The sequence below is a fragment of the Fistularia commersonii genome, chromosome 2 (assembly GCF_037954325.1).
Source record: "Fistularia commersonii isolate RoL2024-O1a breed Wild chromosome 2, RoL_Fcom_v1.0, whole genome shotgun sequence".
Taxonomy (NCBI): Eukaryota; Metazoa; Chordata; class Actinopteri; order Syngnathiformes; family Fistulariidae; genus Fistularia; species Fistularia commersonii.
In genome coordinates, this window is record NC_141285.1 from 724,007 (window position 1) to 748,593 (window position 24,587).

Here is a 24,587-nt window from a genome sequence, read left to right on the forward strand (position 1 = left end):
TTAATTTAGTTAAACATATATTTTGGAAGGAGGTCTGATGTTTGAAAACGCCGCAGGGACACATTAGCGAGCGGATCAGCGGCTCTAAAAACCAGACATTCACGTCGTGGTCACAAAGTTTGCACCGGAATTCTTTTTTTTTTGTGTGTAGCGAGGAGCGCTGGGATAGCGGGCAGGAAAAATGGACGGCGCGGAGGATAAAATGCGCCACGGCGTCCCGTAATTGCCGTGCGGGTGCGGTGGGGGGGGGGGGGGGCGCGGGGGGGCCGCCAGGTTAACGCCATCTGGAACCACATGCCATACTTTGCTTTGGCGACAGGCTGCGGAGCGCGAGGAATGAGCCTCGACGGGACAAACCCGGAAGAGACGCCGCAGAAACTCTTTTGATTCGATGTCGGCCGTTTCGTCCACATCCTTAATAACCACCTCGGCTCGAATTCGCCGTTTCACAAAAAAAAAAAAAAAAAAAAAAAAAAGAGAAAAAGGGGAAAATCAGCCATTGGACCTTTTCCATGCATCCGCCTCACGCCCTGCTTGTGCTGATTGGGATGTGGGAGGAGGAGGAGGAGGAGGAGGAGGAGGAGGAGGAGGAGGCGACTGCACACCTGCAGACACAGACAAGCATTCATGTCACATTTTGGCGAAAGCACGCGGCGGCGGGCCGAGCACAATGTGGCGTGATGACGGCTCCCTGCGTCGCGCGCTTGTTGGTGCCACAACAAATCTGGGTGTGGATAAACAGCCGGCGTGGGGACGCGGGGACGCAGCCACGCCGCCGCCGCCGCCGCCACGGGTTCATTAACGGCTGCTTTTGAGTCAACTAACTTTGGTTCAACCGACTCTTGTCCGCATGAGCTTCTTCTGCAAGGAACTTTTCTCCGCTTCTTAGAAGCTTTTCAGAAACAAACGGCGACGGCAGAAGAAGCAGGAACCCGGCGCTTCGGTGCAGCTCCTGCGCCGAAACTGGGTGTTTTCAACGGCTCGTGACGGAGCAACTTGGAACTCACAAGCCAAACCCATCAGCAAACACTTCTAGCAGACGGTCGAGCAATTGTTTAAAACTATCCTCGTCACTGCTCAGCCAGAAATGTAGCTACGAAGACGTCCGTGTTCTTCCAGAACCCCAGAGGAACGCCCACATTTTGGCCAGTAGAAGTCTGGAGTTAGCTAACGGCTAACGGCCATGTGGTCTTCCTCTTCTTCGCGGCGCTCGATGTTTGAGCGCGATGTTTAAGGTGCACGTTGCGTCACCGCGGCCCCTTCCTGCCTGTAGGAATGCAAAACTAAACCGTTCCCTCGAGGAGGGGAGTTTAATGTCAGCGCTGGAGAAAACACCGGAAAATAACCGATGGAAGGAGGGAAGGGAGCTCAAATCATGGGGTTCCTTCCCTTCCGCCGGCCGTCGGTCGGCTCTGCAGACGCTCCGAGTCGGATCGTATAAAACCGCGGCCGGACTGAAGCGAGAGGACGACGAGTTCAAGAAAATGTCCCCTTAAATTTTGCGAAATGAAAAAAAGCTTCTGCCGCTTCCGTCTGTCTCTCCGAGGCTCGTCCGCATCCTCGGGAAAAAGCTAACGAAACACTCGGCGCCGAGCGGCGGCCATTACCTGTCAGACGTAGAGACGAGACTCGGCGGCGTCCGGCGGCGGCTCGGCGGCGTCCCTGCGCCTCAGCAGGATCCTCCGCAGCTCGGCGTCCGGGGTCGGCGGCGGAGGAGCCGCCTTCGGTCTCGGGGGAGTTTTATTGAAATTCCCCTGCGGACGAGCGAGACACGGGCGGGCGGTTGAGAAAACCCACCATCGCTCCACCCGGTTCGTGACGTAGAACAAATTTCCCGCCGCGGGCCGAACCGGACCGGGCCGCCGGCGGCGTCTCCGACACTTTCGCCCGTTGGCGAGTTCTGACTGGCGTCCAGAAACGACATCACCTCGCGTGGTTGACGGGAGAGGAGAAGCCTCGTAGCGCGGTTTGTTACAAAAGCTATGTTTGTGTGGATTTATTAAAAAACGGATCGGTCGGCACGAGGAGGATTTTCAAGGAAGCGGCGCCGGAGCCAGCAGAGGGCAGCCGGTTACCGAGCGCCTGGGAATCTGCTGAAAAGGATGAAAGTCTCGATCTTCCCCGCGGATTTGCATTCCGGAGCCTCGAGCGTTGGTTGGTGACCGAAAGAACGAGCGGCCGAAAGGAGCTTCTGGCTTCTTTGTTTTTTTAGTCCTTCTGCCATCAGAGAGGGAAAAAGACAACCGGCGAAGAGAAAATTGAATTAAAATAAAGTTTTGATTGATGAAACAGGAGTTTCAACGTCTCCCTGAGCGAGAGGGTGAAGGTCGAACGGGAATTAGAGATTCAGACGATGAATGAACGAACCCGTCTTTTGCAGCGTCGCCTTACCAGGATTCCTTTCAGCTCCTGGATGGCGACGTCGGACGGCGGCTTCTTCACCTGCAGGAGGCAGAAGAGAAGGCGGGTGAGAAGAACGGAAGGCCGACGCGTTCCGCCTCCTTTTCCTCTTCCGGCAATGAAAGCGCGCCTGAGAAAAGAGCGGTGAGGCTTTTTCAAGGTTGGATCTTTTGATCTGTGTTACTTCAGAACTGCGGCGGCCGAGAATCGAACCCCGGCGGTGTTTATCTTCTGAAATGATCCCATTAATGGCTCGGACTCGTTCTTCTGAACCGCCAAACTTCAATGAACGGTCCGGAATAAATGGCGGCTTTTATTTATGCCCTCATATACAAACAATTTCTACATTAAAATATGTAAAAAGCTCGGCTCTGCCGGGGAATAAAAACATTCCCTGTGGACGTCCTTAGAAAAACAGAGTGGAAATAATTTTCTGGGAAAAAAAAAAAAGAAATGTAATTAAATATTGCTCAGACCTCCACCTTTCACACCTTCAAATCTTTATTTTTATCCACCGAGGAGAAGAAAATCATGCAAAAAGACAAATAAAAGGGCACGTTTACGGCGGCGCCGCTCATTCCTCTTCACTAAAGATCCAAAATAAACATTTCCTCAAAAACACAAATAGCAGTCGACCCATTTAGAATCAACGTCAAACAGCTGTCACGACGAGAGACCACATTATTATTATTATTATTATTATTATTATGGAGATCAAGTAGAACCTGTAAAAAAGTGTGTGAGCGTGTGTGTGTGTGTGAGTTTACCGTTCTGCCGCTGCGATCCGCCGACAGTCCGACGGGTCGGAGCTGAACTCCTCTCTTGATCCTCTGCATCATCTCGTCCAGCGCCCGCCGCCTGGCGTCCGGCTCTGAAAATACACTTTTGCGGCATTAAAATCGCCTCGCCTTGTTTTTGGCGGCCGGGCGGGAACCGAACCGTCCCGACGGCGCTCGCTTCAAATAAAGCTCCGTCGCCGGAAGGCCGGATCGTCGATGTTTGTCACGGATTGTTTTTTGTTTTTTTTTATTTCATATATTTTTCGGATCAAAAAAACATCACGTTAATGATTTTGCAGCTTTTTTCTTAATTATACCCGAAGCGTTCCAAGCTCTTGGCGGTGCTAGAGGTTCCCAAAAATTAGCCCGGAATGAATTTCCGCCCATTGTGCCAAAAAATAAAAGAAAGAAATAAGACTATTTGTCATCTAAAAGTTGTGGTGGGAGAGGAGTTTCTGAAGTCCACAATAGAGAAGCTAATTCTGCAATTACACAGGCTATTGGTAAAGAAACGTGAATGTAAAATAACATTCGACGGCGCACACAATGGATCTATTTTCAGGTGTCTTTATAATGATACACAAAAACAATTTTGTGTCGAAGTAATCGTGAAATATTTTCCTCCGAAGTGCTTTGAAAGAAACTATTATTCGGGTGTCAGAGTAGAAGATCCTTGGGTGGCACCTATTCAGCCTCCCGTGTAATTCCGTGTGCGCCGCACAATTCTAGCGCGGCGTATTCAAGACCGCTTTAACAAAATAAGACCCGTTCAGCCGACGTGGCCGTGCTACCCGCTGCCACGAGTCAAGGCCTGCCTGTTGTTTGCACAAATTGAAGAATTTAACACGCTGACCTAATGGGACGCCCGTGGAGATTCCAGTTGGAAATTGTCACGCGCCACTTGCTACGCCGTCCGACCGTCCGCACGCAAAGGGAAGGGAAGGAAAGGGAGGACGATACGGAAGCTGGAAATTAGGGAAGCGGGAAGCGGAGCTGAGCCGTCGGACTCGGAGCGGCCCTTTGCAGAGGGAAGTACAAAATGAACAGACAGAAACCGACGCCGCGCTAGATGTTTCAGTTTGATGGAGACGATATGAACGCTGGATTACGGCCATCGAGTTGGACGTGTTGGACCGCGACCGATTCAAGCTGAGGAGGCTGATCTACACATCTACACATCCAATGATCTACACATCCACTGATCTACACATCTACAGATCCAATGATCCAGATCTACACATCCACAGTAAACAGATCCACAGATCTATAGATCAAGAGATTTACAGATCTTCACATCTACAGATCCACAGATCCAAATATCTTCAGATCCAGATCGACAGATCCACAGATCTACAAATCCAAAGATCTAGAGATCCAAAGATCTACAGCTCCACTGATCTACAGCTCCACACATCTACAGATCCACAGATCGACGCACTGAATCCAAAAGGCAGTAAACCACACTCACACCCGAAAACCCAGGTAGACATTTGGTCTGGACATCTGAAGCAAAGGATTATTGAATACTTTAGTTTACGGTTTGTTTTGTTTTTGTGCATGAGAGGAGATGTTTGAATGTCCGTTTCCTTTTCTTGCTTTGTTTCCAATAAATGTTGTTTTCCATCTTTCTCGTGAAGAAGCGACGTCCTCCTGACCTCTGAATGACTTCCGTCAGACAAGAGAAAGGATAATAATCAAATGAATGTTAATTGGTGGTAATTAGTTCTCCACGATGAAGCCGTCATGGCCGAACCCGGAGCGGCAGAATGCTGCAAGCTTGGGAATCCAAGCAGGAGCATCAGCACCTTCTGCACCTGCACACTTAAAGCACGGAGACGCCGGGGATTCAACCACTGAGCTGCATCTCCAACCATAACACAATGACAGAGGGGTGGCCGGTTTGCCGGACCTTTCCATGAAGAGTGTGTGCAGTCTCGTCGCCATGACGATGGTGGTACGTCTCTACCTGATGTGTGAATGACAGAGTGAACGTCTGAATGTCTCCAGGTGGCCTGAGACTGACTGGCGACCTCTCAGAGGCCCGGAGGCACCTGGGAAAAGGCCTTCCGGACACAGGATGAATGAATGAATAGAAATAAAGGTCACGGTCCGGAAGCAGGAGGAGCTCGTACCCGCGGTCTTGGAGTCCTGGTCCACCAGCTGGATGTCGGCGGTGACGTCTCTTCTCTTTCTGATCAGCGTCAGCAAGGAGCTACAACAGAAGCAGAGAGAAGAGACGCTCTGATAAAATATGCATTTCACTGCAGCTAAAGGCTAGTTATGTAAACACGGCTGCGGAGGAGAGACGTTTAGTTTGCTTGTTGTGTGTTTTAAAGAAGTCCAGGCTCGATCTTCATTGGTCGCTGCCGCCGTGGCTCCGTGCGCGACAAACAAACAAACAAACGGCGACTTAATAAAAGAAATGGAGAGGGCTGATTCATGCGCTCCGCCAATCAGCGCGTCACTTTGTTTACTTTCCCCCGCCGGCTCCGATGAACTCTTGATTTCTCGCTTTGGCCTTGATTATTTAATGTTTGCTAATTTACAACGGTTGACGAATGCGGCGAAGGTGGAAGCGCGAGCCGGTCGCGCATTCCCGAATTCAAATGAAAATGACGGACCTCATCTTGCGAGCAGAACACCTGTAATTACACATTGTCAAACTTTGAAGAGGTGGAGAGCCCGAGCAGACGTACCAAGGCCTGCTTTTGGATGATTTGCTGCGGGTTTAGACTCTTATTCAATTATTGCTATATAACAAGGTGGATTTATTCTGATTTGAATCCATTTAAAGCCCCAAATTGGATACAAATTGACATTTACCTGAATGACACGATAAAAACTGTATTCTCTGATTCGCTGGCTGTTGCGGGAATGACAATAATCTCCTTCTTATCGTTGTTAAACAAGAACTCTCGTTTTATTTTTCTCAGCAGTCATCCCACCGACGCTGCCAGGACCTTTCTACGAAAACTATTCTTAAAGTTACGTGATGTTGTACATCTTTGTATCAGATGCGACAGATTAAACGCCACCGAACGACCGACGGGTTGTTTCTCCTGCGTGAAACAACAAATTTCTCCTGCGTGGCCTTTAAACACACTTTTTTCCGGACGATCCCTGGGTTTGGAAGTGAAAAGGAAGCTTTCTTTTCCCTTCCGGGATCGAAACGCCGCTTTAAAACAGAGGCGTCAAACTCATCTCAGCCCACATGGAGGGAAATCTATTCTGGAGTTTAACTTCAAAATAAAACTCAAGATTCTTTTCTTTGTTTCCACGTGCATTCTGAAAATGCGCGCATGCGATCCGGCCTGTTGTAGAAGGACCATCGGAACGGGCGTCTCTTTATAATGTCAGTTATTATGTGGACCGACTTTCAAATAGATCGGCAACTTGAACGCGCTCTCGGGGAAGCGTGCGGCGAGCAGCTGGAACTGAAGCGGCGCTCGGCTTCGCTTTCTCCACGCCGTCTTTATCCATTTGGTCCGGTCTGAGCGGGATTGTTCACGCCCGCCGGAAATAACCGCGCTCGGGCGGCTGACCGGCGGGAGTGCTTTCAACCTCATTAAACACTCCGGGAGTGAGAACGGCGTTTCGTCGGCAAAGAAGCTGTTTGCCGTGACATTTTTCCATCGAATTACACGAAATGTCAATTGCTTATGAAAGTTATGTGAGGAATGGATCCGAAGTTAACAGGGTTGTGAATAATCATGGAGAAATAACAAACCCGATGTTTGCGACGTCAAGAAAATGACAAGAAAACAGCCGGTAACGAGCAAAGTAGCGGCGTTTTAAAGAGCCTTCGTTATTGAAATGATGACATTATCGAAGGGATCGGATTAAAAAAGGCTTCTAAATGATACAAGGATAAATAAAAGAGGAATCGAAACACCCCGAATTGAGTTGGAGGCGACGTTTCAAAACGGAGTCCAAAGCGGCGTTAGATAGTTCAGACCTGAGTGGGCTGGAGGTCACGGAGGTCGGAGGTGGAAGCGGCGGCGGCGGCGGCGGAGGCGCCGCGGCGGGCGGCGGGTTGGTCGCCTCTCGCAGTCTCTTCTGGAGCTCCTCCACTGGTGAGGCGCAGGACCAAGAACCGGCGGCGGCAGCGACAAGAGCAAAGAAAGAAAATATTGGCGGAAAGGGAAACGGCGAGACGCTCGGCGATCCCGAAACACAGCCTCACCTGTAAACCTCAGATCCTTGACCTCGGCCCGGGCCTTGGAGACCTCCACCTCGCTCTCCTGCTTCTCCTCCTCCACCAGCTCCAGTTTACACCTCAAGGCTGCCAGCTCCTTTTGAGGCTGGCAGCTGCTCAGTTTGTCCTCTAGCTGCTTTATCTGGGGTGGATGGAGTGCCGAACGGCAGGCGGTCGGCGCACGTTTTCACCACAAAAGCTTCGCGCCGGATCGATCGTGAACGTTGTATATTTTAGTTTTCTTTAGCGCTTCGGTCGGCTATAAGGAGCTATTAAAGGACTGCCGCCCTTAAAAGTGCTCTCCCTTTCTACGGAGGTAAATAAAAGCACCTCATCTTCGTCCTCTACCTTCCGGTGGGAAGGGATCAGCCCCGCATGTTGGTGGCGGCTAGTAATTGCCGATAACTAGTACCGCGTACTCGCCATTTGACATGCAGTCACAGGCTCCGCAACCCCGGTTCCTTAACTAGTGTTTTAATTGTTGCCGAAATGAAGGGTACGGCTCACCTCCTCCCCGGCATCGGCAGAGATCGGCGATCCCACTCAGCTCTAATTGTTTTCCATCAGCGCCGGAGGAGGCGGGAGCCAGCCGGAGGCCACGCCGCCGCTTTTAATGACTAATCTGGCGAGTCGCGGCCCCGGGTTGAACTGTCGCGTCCCGTGATAATTCACCGGGCTTCTCCACCCCGTGTTATTAACCCGCTCGGTAATTCTTGTTTTGATGCATATAAATAGGCCACGCAGGTGTGAAGCTTCATCGTGAAGCCTCCCGTCAGCAGGATCAACACGCGCTAAACCGGTCGGACGACGGCGGTCCGCCGCCGATCTCTTTGCAGCGGCGATGGTTCCCTTTCGGGGTCCGTTGGTGTGCAGAGGAGCTGAAAAAGGCTGCTAAAATCTGAGATCGGGTGGCAGCGGCGGGTCGGGAGGAAGCCACGGTGCAACCGGGAGAGAAGACAACGTCCACAAGAGAAAGTAACACAACTGTCCGAAAGATCTGCCTCCGTCTTAACACGTCCCTCTGATGTTCCTCATCATAACCCCGTCGATGCTCTTCGAGATAATTTTACCATCTTCCGCTCCGCCGCCTCGGCCGTCGGTCGTCGCTCTCGTCTCCGAGACGCTCGGAAGGTCCGGTGAACCTCTACGACTCACCTCCATCCACCCCGAACACCTACGTCTCCCTGTACCGCTTTCCTCAGCTGTTTTCACGCAGCGAACCTTCACGCCTCTCCTCTGCGCCACGTATCTCCGCCTCTCCAGGCCGCCCTGTTGCTACAGATCTCAACGTGCTGCAGAGATCGGGGTCCGAGGAGACGTCCGTCCGACCGTCACCGGAACCATCGCTGGACTGCAATGGCACGCCATGTAAAATACCGACCGCTTGAAATAAGCCCTTTCACTGACAATCTGGGACGCTGTGAAATAACGCGTGAGGAAGAAATATTACTGGATGTAAAACAACAAAATTACAGCTACGCGTTTTTTTTCTCCGATACGAAAAAAAAACCAAGATTTGGACGGGTTTGGGCCGGTGCAGACCTGTTCCTGGCTCTCCAGCCTCTGCGTCTCCAGATCCCTGGTCAGACTGGAGACCTGGTTCAGGGCCTCCTGCAGCGCCGGGCTGAGCGAGGAGCCTCGCATCAGGATCTGACTCTGCCTCTTCAGCGTCTTCTGTTCCACCAGCATCTGAAGGAAAGCGCCGTCTCAACGAGGACGGCTGGTCGTAACGATGAGAAGAACCAGGAGATGCTCACCGCTCGGGCAAAGCTCTCAGCTTCAGCCCTCAGGTCCTGCTCCAGGTTCAAGGTGTCCTGTAAGACCTCGTATTCTTCCACGGCCATCTGTGACACTGGACCAGGACAATGACGAGCGGTCATTTCTTATTTCCCCTCCGCCAACGTGAGTCATCGTCCTGAATCCTCTCACCTCTGTTATATTTCCCCAGCAGCTTCTTCTGCTTCAGGTTCTCGGCCGTTAAAACGATGTTCTGGTGTTTCTCTTTGAGGAGCTGCGGATGATCAGAGACGGTTTAGGATCCGGTTAACAAGTCGACTCCGTTTAACGGGACACGATTTACAGAGATTGCAACTTCTATCCAATCAAGTGATGTCATTCGATTTCAGGCGGCGCTTTAGATAACATTATTTCAAACGCGACCTTCCCTTGAGATGAGGAACGGATTCAACTCTATATATTTTTCACGGTTTATTGCCTAAATAGCGGCTCCTACAGGGGCTATTTGTTGCTCTAAATGCAATTCCATACCTTTAGCAAGTCCCTCACTTGCCACTAGAAGAACGCATAAAAACATGATGACCTTTTGCAGCGTGAGCTCTTTAAACAGACTCATATAAGCACATTTGAATCGAATTTAAATCTCGCTTGCCGGCCGCTCTTTAATAACTAATATCCGCTCGCCCCTCCCTTAAGTTTCCCTTAAAAGCAGTGTGTAAAACTGACTTCTTCCCTGGTGTCGCTCAGCTGCTCAGTCACCAGCTTCAGATCGGCGGCTGCTTGATTCTTCTCCTGCAGCATCAACTCCAACATATTCTGTAGCTCTGAAAGAAAGAGAATCAAATCAAATATTGTTCTTACGCACTCGAGAAGTCTTGCGAAGCAGGTTTCTGGTGACGCCGACTTTTGTCTCCCTCTGATCATTTTTTTTCCCCTCCGAATAAAAGGTTATTTGATTGTTTACATTGTTTCTTGCGCTCAGGAGGATGCGGCAAATCCCTTCACTCTGGTTTTCATTCAATTGAATTTACAAGATAAGATAAGAACAACTTTATTAATCCCGAAGGAAATTGTTGTGCCAGAGTTACAGAAAATATAACAGTAATAAATAATAAAAAGAAAAGGCAGAATTAGAAAAAAAATAAACTATAAACTATCTCAGTGAAACTATAAAGTGTCTTAGTAAACAAGTGATAAAACTATAAGCGTCTTAGTAACAAGTGAGGTAAGGAGTGCACAATAGTATGATAAAAGGAAAAATTGTAGTGTAGCTGTTATGAAATGAAATATTGCACAGTTCTGAATATTGCACAGTCAAATGAAATATTGCACAGTTTTTGTTTTTTTTAGGTTAAAGATAGGTTTTTATGGTTGCTGGTACAACTTGGCATTTTTTGTTTTTTTTATTTGCGGCGGCGGAGGCAGAGCCGTTTCACGTTTTCCATCGTCAGGGAGTCATTTACTGCCGTTTTGCTTTTTTTATCCGGCCCGTCAAACCATTTCCTTTGACTATTTTAAGAGGTATTTTCAATCCATGTTGAATATAGAAATTCCTTATTTTTTCCTTTTGTTTCATCACGTGTGGATGATTGGATACAAAACGATGTCGGCACGTTTATACGATCGAGCGTGATTTTAAAGTCGAGCGAGGAATGAGACGCCACAAGGCCGCTGAAGCTTATTTTACGAACCAAAGATCTTAGCGGTTTCCAATAACTAGCGGCGTCGTGCTGATGGATAACCCGGTGTCATCGGTCAACACGGGGTCGCCTCCATGACTGGGCTTGCGATTCCAACTGTAATTGTACAGTTAGCGCCGTGGTTTCGCCTCAATCCGTTTGTTAACAGAAATCGTTGAGGTCGGAACATGAAATGGAAAATCCCCGCACGGCAGGCTTTTTTTGCAAAGAAGCGTCGGACATGGTCGCGGCGGCCGTGGAGTTGCATGGCGTGCGATGTGAGAGCTCTCGTCCCATTCGCTTTCACCCGGAAGGCGGTTTGGTTAAAAAGCAAAGCCGGCGGCGACGGACTCGACTCCCGCTGCCGTTTCTCACAATACCTACCGACAGATTGCAGGGATGCGCAATTAAAAGAACATTAGATGTTTGTTTTTTTTAAACACGTTCGCGAGTCTCGATTTTCCGTTGACGACCGCAAACCGAACTCTAACATTAACGAGGAACTGAATTCGCTTTTAATTTAAACGGCCTCTTCTCTCCTATTCTACTTGGAAAGCACCGACAATTGAACATCAAGTCTGCTACCAATTACTAACCACAGGAACGGTGGCTTCCATCACCAAATGTTTTAAACGTCGAACGTGTTCACCTGATATTCGAGTCTGGCATTGCGGCGAGAGGCAGACCTCTTCGCCTCCCTCCTCCTCCTCCTCCTCATCCTCCAGGCCGATCCGGGTCGCAGCCTGAGGGCCGAGCTGGGACAACAGCATCATGCTCTTCCTCTTCAGAGAGCGGTTCCGGAGGCTCAGCTGCGGAGATGAAGGTAAGGTGGGGTCTGAATGATTAAGTACGACTCAATGGACACTTGAAAATAAGATGGTCCGGTTCGGGGAAGCCGTTTATAAGATTAATAAATGCGTCCGAGCGTCTTGTTCTCAGGACCGTTAGGCGTCGGGGACCGAGGATCTTTTTAATCGAGCTCGACCGTCTCATTCTGCTGAAACGCGTTAAAAAACAAGCAATGGATGTAAAACAGATAGCGGAGGACCATCGGGCTCACATTTCAATCCGGTGTTGCACTTAAACATAGAAGATTTTGATTTTAAAGTATTTACGCCGCAGTTCAGATGAGACCCCGCCATCGACTTTCAAACCAAAACTATGAAATGAAACATGGTGTCCGGCTGGGAATATAAAGACTGCGACGATTAAAAGAACCTCTAAATCAGCCGGCATATAAAGAAGCGCGTGGTTGATAATTCTATAATCCAACATACTGGTGCAAAAGTGCAAAAATGATTCGTGAAACACTTACTCCTTCACTGCCACTCGCAGTTTCACGTCCACATGAGACACGTTTGCGTAACATTGGCAATTGATCGGTAAACAATCGGCCGATCGAGGAAAACGAATGTCGTGTGTCGCTTTTCACTATTATTATTTACATACCAGGACGCATGAAGCGCAATGTTTCACAAGCTTTTTTAAAACATTTCAAGCTACTTCACGATGTTCCATAAAACTAGCATTCCCTAATGCATTTAATCCACGACAAATAATTGAATTTACCGCGATTAACACTTTGCACGACGAGGGCGGAATTTCCCCGGCCCGACGGGACGGACGATTGTTTCAACAAGAGCGGACGTGCACGTCCCCGAAAAGACGGCACGATTCCGGCACAACAGCCGACGTTGCCGTATTTTTTCTTTTTTCCCCAAATTTGCATGCACTTTGTGTGAAACCAGAGAAGAGGCTGAGCGAGGACTGAGTGATCGCGGAGCGACGGATAAGATGTTGTTCCCGAGATTTCCTTTTTCCTTTGGCCCTGCAATCAGCCATAATGGCACACATGCAAAGGCAATGATAAGGTGGGAAGAAACAGGCGTCATTAGACGAGCGCGAGCCAACCGACGGAAGAAAGTCTCCTTTTTTTTTCTCACGTAATCACAGTTTTTCGGCGTGACGGGTATTTGCATCCTGCGTGGCATGCATAGCTTTTTGTCCGTGATTATCACCTCATACATCAAACTTGCGTTTTCCCTTACCAAAAAAATAAATAAATAGATAAATAAATTGCAAATTGATCAGAAATACGCGCAAAAGCACAGAGATCCGGCGGTAAAAGTTCAATCATGGGTAAGGCCATGTGAATTAATTAAGGAGGGCAACACTAAGTGAAACAGGAATGAAGTCTGTGGGGAGGAGATGGATGCCAATTACGCCGGTTTCTTGATGTCATCCGAGGAAAGAAAAGTGTCTGAAGACGAAGAAAAAACGTTGGAGAAGCAGAAAGGGCGAGCCATAAAGGGAGCGGTTATTAATGGCACCCTGATGGGAGCAGATTGCAGCAATTTGATCTTTTGATTATGCCCTTCAAGCTGCATCTTTCTTCTGAAATGCAATCAACAATACATAACATGGAATCATATTCTTTTGACAATAATCTACAACCGGTGAAAGATTAGCATACCAAATAACAGAGATATCAAGGCTAGCGCGGCGTCGGGCTAGCACGCTCCGGAGGTCACGCCCCTTTCATCTTACCTTTTGATGACACGTCAGCGCGGAAAAGAAAATATATCAAGCATCTGGGCCACATTCTGATGTGAGTGGATGCAAATTGCCAGTCACTTTTTTATTAAAAAAGTTGAGGAGTTAAGGAATCAAATTTTATCTTCTTTTAAAATGGCCTTGGGGAAAAAAAAAAAAATTGGAATGCAAAATTACCATCATTGAATTCAAGGAAATGAATAGAGTTCAATTTGCGTGCCCTCCTCCGGGAACACCTCCTCAGTGTGTTTTGACTTTGATTTAAATGTAAATGAGTGATAAACTAATGTTAACACCTCCAGAGTGTAGGAACTGTGACATTACAATATTCCTGAAACGCTAGTGAAAGGGCCGCGCGGCTCAAAATATAATGCCCCGTCCCCACCTTATTTTATTAAAACCACTTTGGAATTAAAGCCCAACACGTTGCTTTTAGTTGAAGTAATTGAATAGTTGATGTATGGATGTATTCTGGGTGGTGGCTAATGAAGTAGTATCTATCTGTGATCACACACACACACACACACACACACACACACACACACACACACACACACACACACACACACACACACACACACGTGCACGCCATTTCCCCAAGCATCATATGTAGCTATATGAGGTGGGGAAGGAAGGAACTTATCAGAAAAAGATGGGTTTTAATGCCGGACGTCATCAGAAAAGCAGCTGAAGACGTTTGGCGACAAAATGTTTTACTGTTACGATGATGCTAGAAATTCTAAAGATTGAATTACTGTTAAACTAATTCTCAGTGGTGAATTATTTGGAAAAAGTTTCCCTGAGCCTACAGGGGTTTCCTTTGGAGTTCTTAAACCCCCAAAAACCATCAAGCACTCGATGACCGCAAGGGTTTGTCTCAACTTAAAAATATGAAAAGCGTCAAATTTGATCAAATTTGCTGGATTAGAAAGCACACGTACAAGTATTTCAGTACTAGCAAGGATGAAATAACCCCCAAAATGGAGTGAGAAAGCTAGGAGAGCGTGAGGTAAAAAATAAAATCACTAGATTTTACTAAAAGATCGATAATCAATCGTGTCAATTGACCGGGGGAAGATTTGTGTCAATTGATACGACTCGGTTTGTCCCAAAAGCGCGGCAGCCCGATGTTTGCTCGATCATTTTACAAAACCTTTGTTTTGTCCATAAATCCATAAATAAGTGAGTGAATATAATAATAATCTACAACTGAGTTAGTTCATTTATGTATGTTCCTTATGTGTGATGCTCAAACACGTTTTTTCCTTATTTTCTGTCTTTTAAAAGCTTGCAATTCCCCGGGATAGAGGAAAATAAATTAATGTCTGCGACACTTTGCCTTAGTTTTGTCAGCAATAAAAGTGATGTTTTGTGATGGTTTGACTCGAAGGTTCATGTGTAAATTGATAAATGGGACCTGGCTGTGGTAGAATAATGTATTTCCCCATTAGCTGTTGTTTTGATTATTATTCTTACTGTTATTTTATTAGAGTTACGTGGCACGGGGCTGGATTGTAACTTGATGGATTAAGCCTCTACGTGCTTTGCCAGCACATATTTCTTTTTGTCGCTGGTACCAGCGCTGAGGGGCTGGACAAACAGCTCCCTCCCTCTCTGATTCTTTGACCATCATTTCAATTTCACATCCTGAAATTGCTCTTTTTAAAGAAAAGAACTCGTGGGTGTTTGTCCTTTCTGGACGCAGGGCAGCAGTAATGTGTATGAAATGAACTTATAAGAGGTGTGTCCATCACAAGTCTTCAAAAAGAGAAAGACACAGGCTGATATTTAAAAGCCGGCCCACATTGGCGTCTTCATAAACCTGCGCGGTTTATGACCCAACGGTGCCGAGAGCGCCGAAAACACACGCATCCTTTTGCTGGCGATGAAGGAAAGGAAGAAAGGGCGAATCCCACCTGAGCGGCCATCTCAGCCTTTCCGTTAAAACACTTTCAGCGGGACATTTTGCTCGTGCTGCCCGGATGTGTGGAAACACCGGCTGCTATCAAACCGCAGACCAGAGATTTAGCATCAAATGTGGGGATGGTTGAACTTCCAACGCTACCGTGCTTCATCGTCTTACAGATTTCCTACAAATAACGTCCTCGTCATCGTGTCGGTTCGGCACTGGAACACGTCTGCGGAGATTCTCGGCTGTTCAGATTTGAAAACATTGTAAATACCCCAATATATGCTTTATAAGATAGTATATATATATATATATATCTATATAAAACCATTAGGTGTCATTCGCACATCCTATAGCGACTCCCCAGTCACTCATGCAGAGAAATACCGCCAGCAAAGTAATTTAGGGTCCAGTTTACTGACTGCATGTTTTAGGTTTTGGGAGGAGAGCGGAGAACCTGAAGGAAGCCACGCAGACGCAGGGAGAACATGGAGACTCTGCACAGAAAGTCCTGGCGTGGGAAATCCAAGCTGGAATCCAGTTGCTGAGGCAGAGCGGTTAGCGGCGCGGCGGCGCGCTAACCACCTCCCAAACAATCACAACTCACATTTCGGGAAAGTGGTCTCTCAATCCAAAGGGTTCGAGGACATTTTTTGTACAGGATGGAGAGCTGACCAACGGCCGGCCCACGGAAATTGAATCGAATTTTAAAAAGCGGCGGGTCCCGGATGACACGCGAAGGTTTAGCCCGGATCTCATATTTTCAGGGACTTATTGAGATTCTTGAAAAACATCTACAACAATCCTCTTGTATAAGGAGATATCTTAAAAAAAACAACCTCTAGCAATCCGGAAAAAAGTAATAAATACCATGAAAAGTGGGTAAAATACAAGCAACAAATTAGGACACGCTCATGATATTGCGCAAAGTGTCACCTGGATATCTGGATGCGTCCTTCCGTGTTGCCCGGCCCGACATCGCCGTGGAAATAACACAGCGGTTTGTTGACTTTGAGAGGACAGATTGCACAGCGTGTGTCTAGTGTTTATTTGACGGCGTTGGTACCTTGGAGGCCAGGGCTTCGGCGCTCTCCCGGCACGTCCTCTCCAGCTCGAGGTTCTCCTGAATGGCGGCCACCTCTTCAATGACCATCTTAGAAACTGGGAATAGAATACATGTCTAAATGCAGCACGGACAGCAAAGCAGGAATTTCAGTGTACGGGGAAACACGTTGCTGCGCCGTGCATGTGACAATAAACACTTTGAATCTTGAATCGTAAAAGAGAAGGACACATAATTATGAAGCATCAAGTACACACAAATAAGGCTAGAAAAAGCGAGACTTTGCAACCCCTTTATGCATTGATCTTTGCTTCTGAATTTAAAAAAATACAAACAAGGCTCATCTGCTGCTGCTTCACAAATGCATCTTTTAGTTTTGCAGAATGTATTTCTTCTTGAGCAAGAAGAGAATCTATCTGCCTGAGGTTGTCTATTGAGCTCTTGGGAGTTTAAGTTGTTAGCGGTAAACTCGGTGTAATGGGTTTGTTGGCGTTAGCGGGCAACTCAAGAAGCTGAAGGTTCAACTGAGTGGATCTGCCGGAAGCGGACGTGAAGGTGAGGTCAGCCGGACGGGCTTCTCAGATGAACGGGTGAAATGTTCGGGGAGCTGGTGGCCTTCAGGAGGGAGCTTGAACACGGTTCCTAAGAAGCTACGCTCTGTACGTTAGCACCCGCTCCGTTGTTGGTGACAACAACCCGTATGGACGAGGTGGACCGACGCAAGTTGGGTGATTAACACAATATAAGGATGACTTGCATATTATTGGTGGCACTTTAAACGTTTGCATGCGGAGAACATCCGAGATGATGGATCTCTGTTTCGTTTCCATGGACATTAACTGTCTTACACGGATCTGGAAACTTTTTTTATTGTGTTTTTACTGATTTTGCTCAATGAAACGCTGCGAAGAAAAATGGTCAACATTTCCTGAGATGATAAAAGCTCCGTTGAACGGAGAACAAACACAAAAGAGGAAAAGGGACTGGAAAATGATTAAAAGTGAGCTCCAGTAGCAGTTTAAAGATGAGACACGGGAGCAATTCTACACCAAACATCGTCAGGGGCCAAAACAGTCTCCGTCAGTCAGAACATTTTCGGACAAATCGAAGACCACATAACAAAAATAAGGCATCATTTGTCTAAACCGTGGCTGACCTATTTTGCAGTGCACTTCCTGGAGCGTCTGTCAACCACATGTGGAGACACACAACCACTCCCTCTCGCGCTAACACGTTATGTACGGACACACAAGCTGATAACTATACAACTAGCACACGTTGTGTTTGGATGGAACCCCGTGAAACACGCTTGCAGCTCTTTGTGGAGCAGTTGTACTCCTTTTTTCATTTACTTAAAAAAAAAAAAAAAACTAGCCATGAAATGACAATTTTGCAAGTGAACTTTTCCTGATTTTGATGACATAAAAAAAAAAAGGAACAAAAAAAATAGCGTGAATACTTTGAGATCCGCATTAAAAGCTTTGATTCGATCGTGTGAGCTAAACCTTAAATGGTTAAATGTTGAGTAAGTGGTGAAAAAGACGACCTCATTTATTTATTGTCATAAAACAGCTATGAAATGATGAACGGCGATTAGATCATCAGGATCCGTCAGGTGAAATATGTTTCTGAGGAAGTGCGTTGATATGCAAAACAACTACTGAGCCAAACGGTTGGTAACTCATCAAAAGCCGATAACTAATTTGTCAATCTATCAATCGCTGCAGCTGTATTTTTATTGATTTTTTTTGTTTTGGATTCTCTAAATCTGGCCTTGACACTCACTATCCAGTATTAGTCTGACTCTATTCATTTGATCCGTTGTGGATATGACATGTATTGATGAGAATTTCACATTCAAAAAAAAAAAAAAAAACAAAATTACGTTTAAGCTGCAATCACACCATGGAACAAAAACAGCGGCCCTGAAGAATGGCCTGCCACTTAACTAATTAAACATTGTGCTTGAGCACGGGAGAAATTAAGCATTAGTGCCATTGCTGTGGGCAATTCCTTCCCCCCGGTGACACCTAATTAAAACCCTGATGAACACCAGCGCGGGCGCCGTGCACGCTCCTGCGGCGCCCTCCGCCCTCCGCATCAGCCATTCAATAGCACTTAGACGCCGGTCTCCCTCCTCGGCCGCTTCCCTCCACCGACTCCGTAATGCCGCGGCCGCGCTCAGCCGCCTACCGCAGGACGCCTCGGACTGAACGACACGTTAATTATAATTACCGGTAGCCATGGTAAATAAACAGCGGCGGAAGCGGCGCCGAAAGTGTACGAGCGCCAGTCGAGGAGGGGGAGGGGGGGGGCGGTGACACGTCGGAACTGGCAGTCTTAATTGTAAGTTTCGGCATCCCCGGACATCATCAGCCAACCCGGCCGGCCGTCTTTATTCACGCTCCTCCCGGGAAAGACAGTGATTACTCCTGCGCCGACGTGCTACATAATGGTATCAGCGCCGCCGACGGAGCGGCGAATTACATTGTATCTGCAGCCGCCGCAGAGCCTTGATGAGGGGGGCAGATGCCTTTGTGGTGTTATCATTATAACACAATGGTCATGTTGTCATCAACCTTGCCATCGCCGATTGAAAAGGCACGATTGTGTGTCGGGGGGCTTTTTTCCTCCCATCCCGCCGCCAGACCCCCGCCCGCCCCGAGCTCCCCCGCCGAACCCGCCGCCCCGACTCCAGCCGTTTTGTTGTGAATAGGAGCAATTTTGTAAGAGCTATGAAATCACGTAATAGGTCCTAATATGCAGCTGCTTGGCGCGGTGAGGCAGCCTCTATTAACGCCCGAGTCAAACACAATATGTGTTTTGGCTGGAGAATCACTGAATACGTGAGCGCGGGCCAGAATTATTCAGATGAAAATCCACACAACTGTCACGGTTACAAAGACAAACTATTTGCTCTATCTTTTGACATGCGGCGCCCCATTTCAAATTCTGTCTGCAATAAAGTGGTCGTAGCGAAGCATTCAACTTGCTGAGAGAAATCATTTTCGGGAAATTGAACGCCGGCGAAAACATTCGAAACACATTTAGAGCGTTAGGAAACAGATTCGGGCGGCGATGTCTTGTACCGGAATATTTTTTTTTTTTTATTTTTCGCACTTTGCCCCAAGTTGCTGTTCAATGATATAATCTATATTTTACTTCGCTGGAGCCTCGTGCACGTGTGCAAAAGCTATCCTCAAACAAACACACACACACACACACACAGACACACAAAAAGCACAGCATATCCGCTTGAACAAATTCACATAACGCATCATCCACTCCACAAGCTCGCTGCGATAATCGTTTTATGACACAATAGATTTTTTTTTTTCATTTACTATGCAGATATTCCACGCTTTCAAGGAATTTCTGCACGACGTGGATTAGAAATGAAATCCCCGGCTCTCATTCATCAGTTCAAATTGGTCGTCAAAAAAATCTTCTCATGCTAAGACTTACAAGATGAGATAGTACTTTATCGATCCCCATAGGGTGAATTTATTGTCATAGCGGCGCATCAATAAATATGAATTTAAATATAAAATAGAAGAGACATATACATAGAAAATAGAAGAAACACGTGACAACAACAACAGCAAGGATAAAAATAGATGACAGAATGAAAAAATTAATGAGCGTTTCGCTATATTCGGTCTAATAGCGCCTCGGTGTGACTCTTGGTTATAGTTTGGGTGGTATTTCAACAATAACACTGCAAGTGTTGGGAGGCAGATCTGCTCCCAGACATTAATCAGAGTAAGTGGAGAAGCAAAAGCCTGCTATGTCAACAAGCAGCTTATTCCTTCTCACTTTGAGACGTCCGTTGTCACAAACCAGTAAACTGGAGAAAGATCCCACTGCGCCGCTGGGAAGGGTTTCCCCTCCAAAACAAGACAAATTAAACATAAGATGATCACACGTTCAAGCCCTGAAATAGCATAACAAACACAGTACTTTGGGTTTTTTTTTTTTTTTTTAAATGCTAGATGAGCTGCTGCCACTTACTCTTTTCTTGCTGGGAGCCTCTGGTTAACCCATTTCATGTTGCTTTTGGTTGGGTTTTTTTTTTAACTGTTTTTCCTCATTGTGTATAAATCTATTTCATATCCATGAAGTCATTCATTATCCACCGCCCTTATCCTCCGCTCAGGGTCCTCCAGCCGTCATTGGACGAGAGGCGGGTTCCCCCAGTAAAGACGAACGACCGTTCACTCTTATTCACACCTCCGGACAATTTAGAGTCTGGGAGTCGGAGTCTACTGTATGTTTTTATCCGGAAGCCACACTTCAGACCTTTCTTGGCATGATTGTGCCGACACAGCTACTGCTGCCACCTGTCATCAGACGCCGAAACAAACATCATCATCATGTGGCTTGACGACAAATGTCCATCATTTCAGAATTCAGACTCAACACATCATCCAGGGCGGAGAGACGCACGGACAAGTGTGAAATAAAACATATCCAATTGATGTATCTACATCTGTGAGGGGCTTTTATTGTGCTTTTATTTTTGCGTCCATTTGCACGAGTGCGGTTTCAAAACGCTTTACGCTAGATTTCATCGACACGGAACGCCATACGAGGTGCCGACGAGGCCACGGGGAGCAACTCGGGGTTCTGCGTCTGGGCAACTCGAAAAGGAGAAATCGTCGAAGGCGTCCGGTCAGTGATACAGATGTGAAAGCGTTTAGGGGTTTTATTTTAGCAAAAGTGCCCGTGATGACTGTTGGGACGGGGAAACTAACCTTGCTGGAACTCATTGAGTCTCTTCACGGCGGTGTCCCTCTCCTCCTCCAGCCTCCGGCACTGGAGACACAGAGAGGAGCATTGAAACAATGAAAGGAATTTAACACCTTGAAATGTGACAATGAATCTGCTTTGAGTCAGTTGGAGACAAATGACAGGAAAATAAGAAGTTGGGAAATTCTACTGAAATGTGTCATGACTCATAGATCCCTTTGTGCCGCGTTCTATTATATTTATTGTTGTGATTTATCCGTTTTCATTTGGAGCAGAAGCGGCGGCGAACTTCACCGACAGCTGGTTGAGCCAGACGTCTTCAGGTGAGGTACGGTCAAGATATCGTGGCACGATTTGACGCTGTAATTAACGCCGGCTCAACCTTACTTAGCCATCGTTTTGTTAAACAAACAGCTTTTGCTGCAGAAAGGTTTGCGTCGATGGCTCCAGATTGTCTGAGCTGTCGTCGGTCACCAGTCGATCCCGAGGCCGCATACAGAAATATACAACCGTTCACTGTCTTGTTCACACATCTGGGCATTTGTGGGTCTCCGATGAAGCTATTGTGTGTTTTTGAACCCGGAGGAAACTCAGGGAGAACCCAGGAGAACACGAAAACACAGAGAATACAACCAAGAGCCTTGTTGCGGCGAGGTAAAAGCGCTAACACCTTCCATTCTCCGTTTGATGAACAAGCAGATGAAGGTGACCATGGAGTGACCCTGTGATGATCTGAACAGAACGCCGAATGAAAAGGTCTGTCGGACGTCACGTGCAGCCGCACATTGAACTGGTGAAGGTTAGACAATGATTGCTTTCCAGCGACAAAGACAACAGATGCAATTGATTGCATGTCTGTGGCACAGAAGCAGCGAGCGGGCGTTTGGCGTTAAAACCGCAAAATGTTTTCTAACCCAGACACTCGATCTTTTTTTAAGGACAATTTAGATGCAGCTTGATTTTGAAGCAAATTCTAAAAGGCCACGTTCGGGCACGGCTTCATATTACTCAACTATTGTACCTTCTAATAGAGAACTTTCATCGCCGCTGCAACTGCCGTAAATCAATATGACATTTACGGGTCGCAGGTGTCAAAATGCTGAGAAAAGTGCCAATGTCACTTACCTCCATTGTTGCCTTGTCATGCTTCCTCTGCAGGCCTTCGTACTCCTGAATCGCTGTTGGAAGCAACGGATGCCAGTGAGCCATGGTCAGCACCGTCTCACCGCCAACCAAACATCTGTAAACTCAAAAGAGCTTAAAAAAAAGGAACAAATACTGGAAACTTCTGCAGCACGTGAGGAAGATTCCTCCAATGACTGCGGCAGCTCGTGGCGTGTCTCATCTGCAGGATACACTGAGTAACATCCCTGTGTCTATTTGTGCTCGGCCGCCACCTCATGTTTCCCACGTCCGTTCAAATGTTTCTGCGTGCGCCTGCGTGATGCTGCATCGCATTACGGAACAGTTGTGCATGGACTTATTCACAAGGAATATCGGAAAGTTGTCTGATAAGCAAACACGTTCATGTGCAATGGCCATGAATTCCTATGGAAATGGAAATAGGGATCCATCGAGAAAAAGAAACCGCGCACCTGTGTTTTGTTTTGTCGTTTTGGTAAAAATATCACAACATCACATGAAATTGCTACAAAACACTGACAGAAAGCTGCACATTCACAGGAAGACCAAACCTGATATGTGTTGACCACATTAAAATATCTTTCTACTTGTTTTGGACATCTGAAGCTAATGTGGAGCTGATCAATTCACACCTGATTACAAATGGAAAAAGGGTTAAACCAACCCAGAAACAGCTCATTTTGGTGTAATTACAAGCATATAGGGATAACATGCTTTCTTCAATCCAGTCAGATAGCGGAGGAAGCGCGTCTAATTATACAGGCAGTGTTTTTTTCCACATCTGATGACACTGCCAGGATGCTATTTAGCAACACGGTCTCTTTGGTTCATTATGCATCCCAACCCAGGACTCAATAGTAAGTTCATTCTGGCAGGTAAATGGCCTCAACTTACATAAAGCTTTGCAGGAACTGACACAAAACGCCGTCTCAAGCACCAACATGGCTTTGGGTGAATTTAAAAATCTTTTTCTCCAGCTCAGTTTCATATCAGAACAAGTCGAGATAGTTTTTTAACCTCCACTCACAGGGAGCGTGAAGGTCAGGAGGACTCGTTTCCACCCAGGCTGACAACTTTATATCTTTAGCTCAACGTAGGTTTTTAGATCGGGGGACACTCGCCAAGTCAGGACTACAAGTTTAAATCAATGCGGATTGTTTTTTTTTTTTTGTTTGGGTAGTTTTGGATTGTTAACTTTGACAAACCTAAAAACAAAGAGGCGCTGCCTTTTTAACCTTGACTTGTCTTAGTATAAGCTGGATGACAAGGACGCCTTCTGGAACGCCGTATGAATTCACCTTGATGCTGCACATTTGCAGACGTGTTAACATCCTCATGGGGACGTGGAATAAGCAAAGTGTGTTTCACTTGTGTGTGATTACAAGCAGCCTATGAAACGGTCTTTTCTTAATTATCAATTAAACTTGTGTAAAGAAAATATTTGATATATAAAATCTTTAGCGGGACTGCCAAAGGATGTCATCGATTATTGTTCTCTCTTACATTTCCAATGAATGTTAAGGCTATTTATTCCTCTGGATATTTTAATGTGTGCACGCACGCACGCACGCACGCACGCACGCACGCACGCACGCACTACCACTACTACTACTACTACTACTACTACTACTACTATGCAAGTAGCCCCAAGGAGCCACTGTGTACTATATTTAATGCACACATCAATTTGTAGAATATGTTCATAGCACACCATCTGTAAAGCACTAGTAAATTATACAAATATACATATGTAAGTATATTGTATATGTATAAAACAAGTGCAGACTTATACCTGCACCTGCTATTTTTCTGATGCATATTGTTGCCCCGAACCTGTGCATGAGTTTCATCTCCTCTAGAAAATCATATAGATTATTTTCTTTTCTTACTTTTCTGTATTCTTGCACACATTTGTTTGTTTATGTAAAAAAAAGAAAGAAAAACGTATCGGTAAGGACTGATTTGTTAGTTAGCAACGCTAACACCTGTTGTCCCCTGGGACTTTCAAAAAAAAAAAAAAAAACTTTCCTGGAGTTCCACAGTGTTTATTTTTGTTTTAGTTGTGATATAAAACACTTAACCAAAGCAATCATTCAGTTTTGAACTTCATTTTAATAAATAGTTGATAATCTTTTCTATCCAGTTAGCCAAACTCGTGAACTTTGACCTGTAAGCTAAGTCCTCGACTCGCTTGGAAAAGGAGCCTCGCAAAAAGGTGTTCAACCGAACGAGGACTTTTAACAGCAACAAATATGAAGTGTCACGTCCATAAAAGACACATTTGGCAGTAACTCCGAGATTTAACGAGGAGAAGCGTCTTTTCCTTCGGCTTACCTGCGGCGGACAAGCCGCTGATGCGGTGCTGCTCCTCGGCCGACAT

The 24,587-nt window shown here is 46.6% G+C and overlaps 1 protein-coding gene across 1 annotated transcript; it reads right to left on the reverse strand.

Annotated features, from left to right (window-relative positions):
- shtn1 (shootin 1) lies at positions 1-24,587 on the reverse strand. The gene is made up of 16 exons (XM_086160481.1): positions 24,542-24,587; positions 22,190-22,242; positions 21,070-21,130; positions 16,319-16,413; positions 11,440-11,599; positions 9,838-9,935; positions 9,304-9,385; positions 9,132-9,226; positions 8,917-9,063; positions 7,363-7,516; positions 7,135-7,249; positions 5,312-5,391; positions 3,168-3,271; positions 2,392-2,442; positions 1,608-1,754; positions 1-605 (listed from the first exon to the last, which is right to left on the reverse strand). The coding sequence occupies exons 1-15, from the start codon at positions 24,585-24,587 to the stop codon at positions 1,611-1,613; spliced, it is 1,485 nt and encodes a 494-aa protein (XP_086016607.1). The 3' UTR covers positions 1-605; positions 1,608-1,610.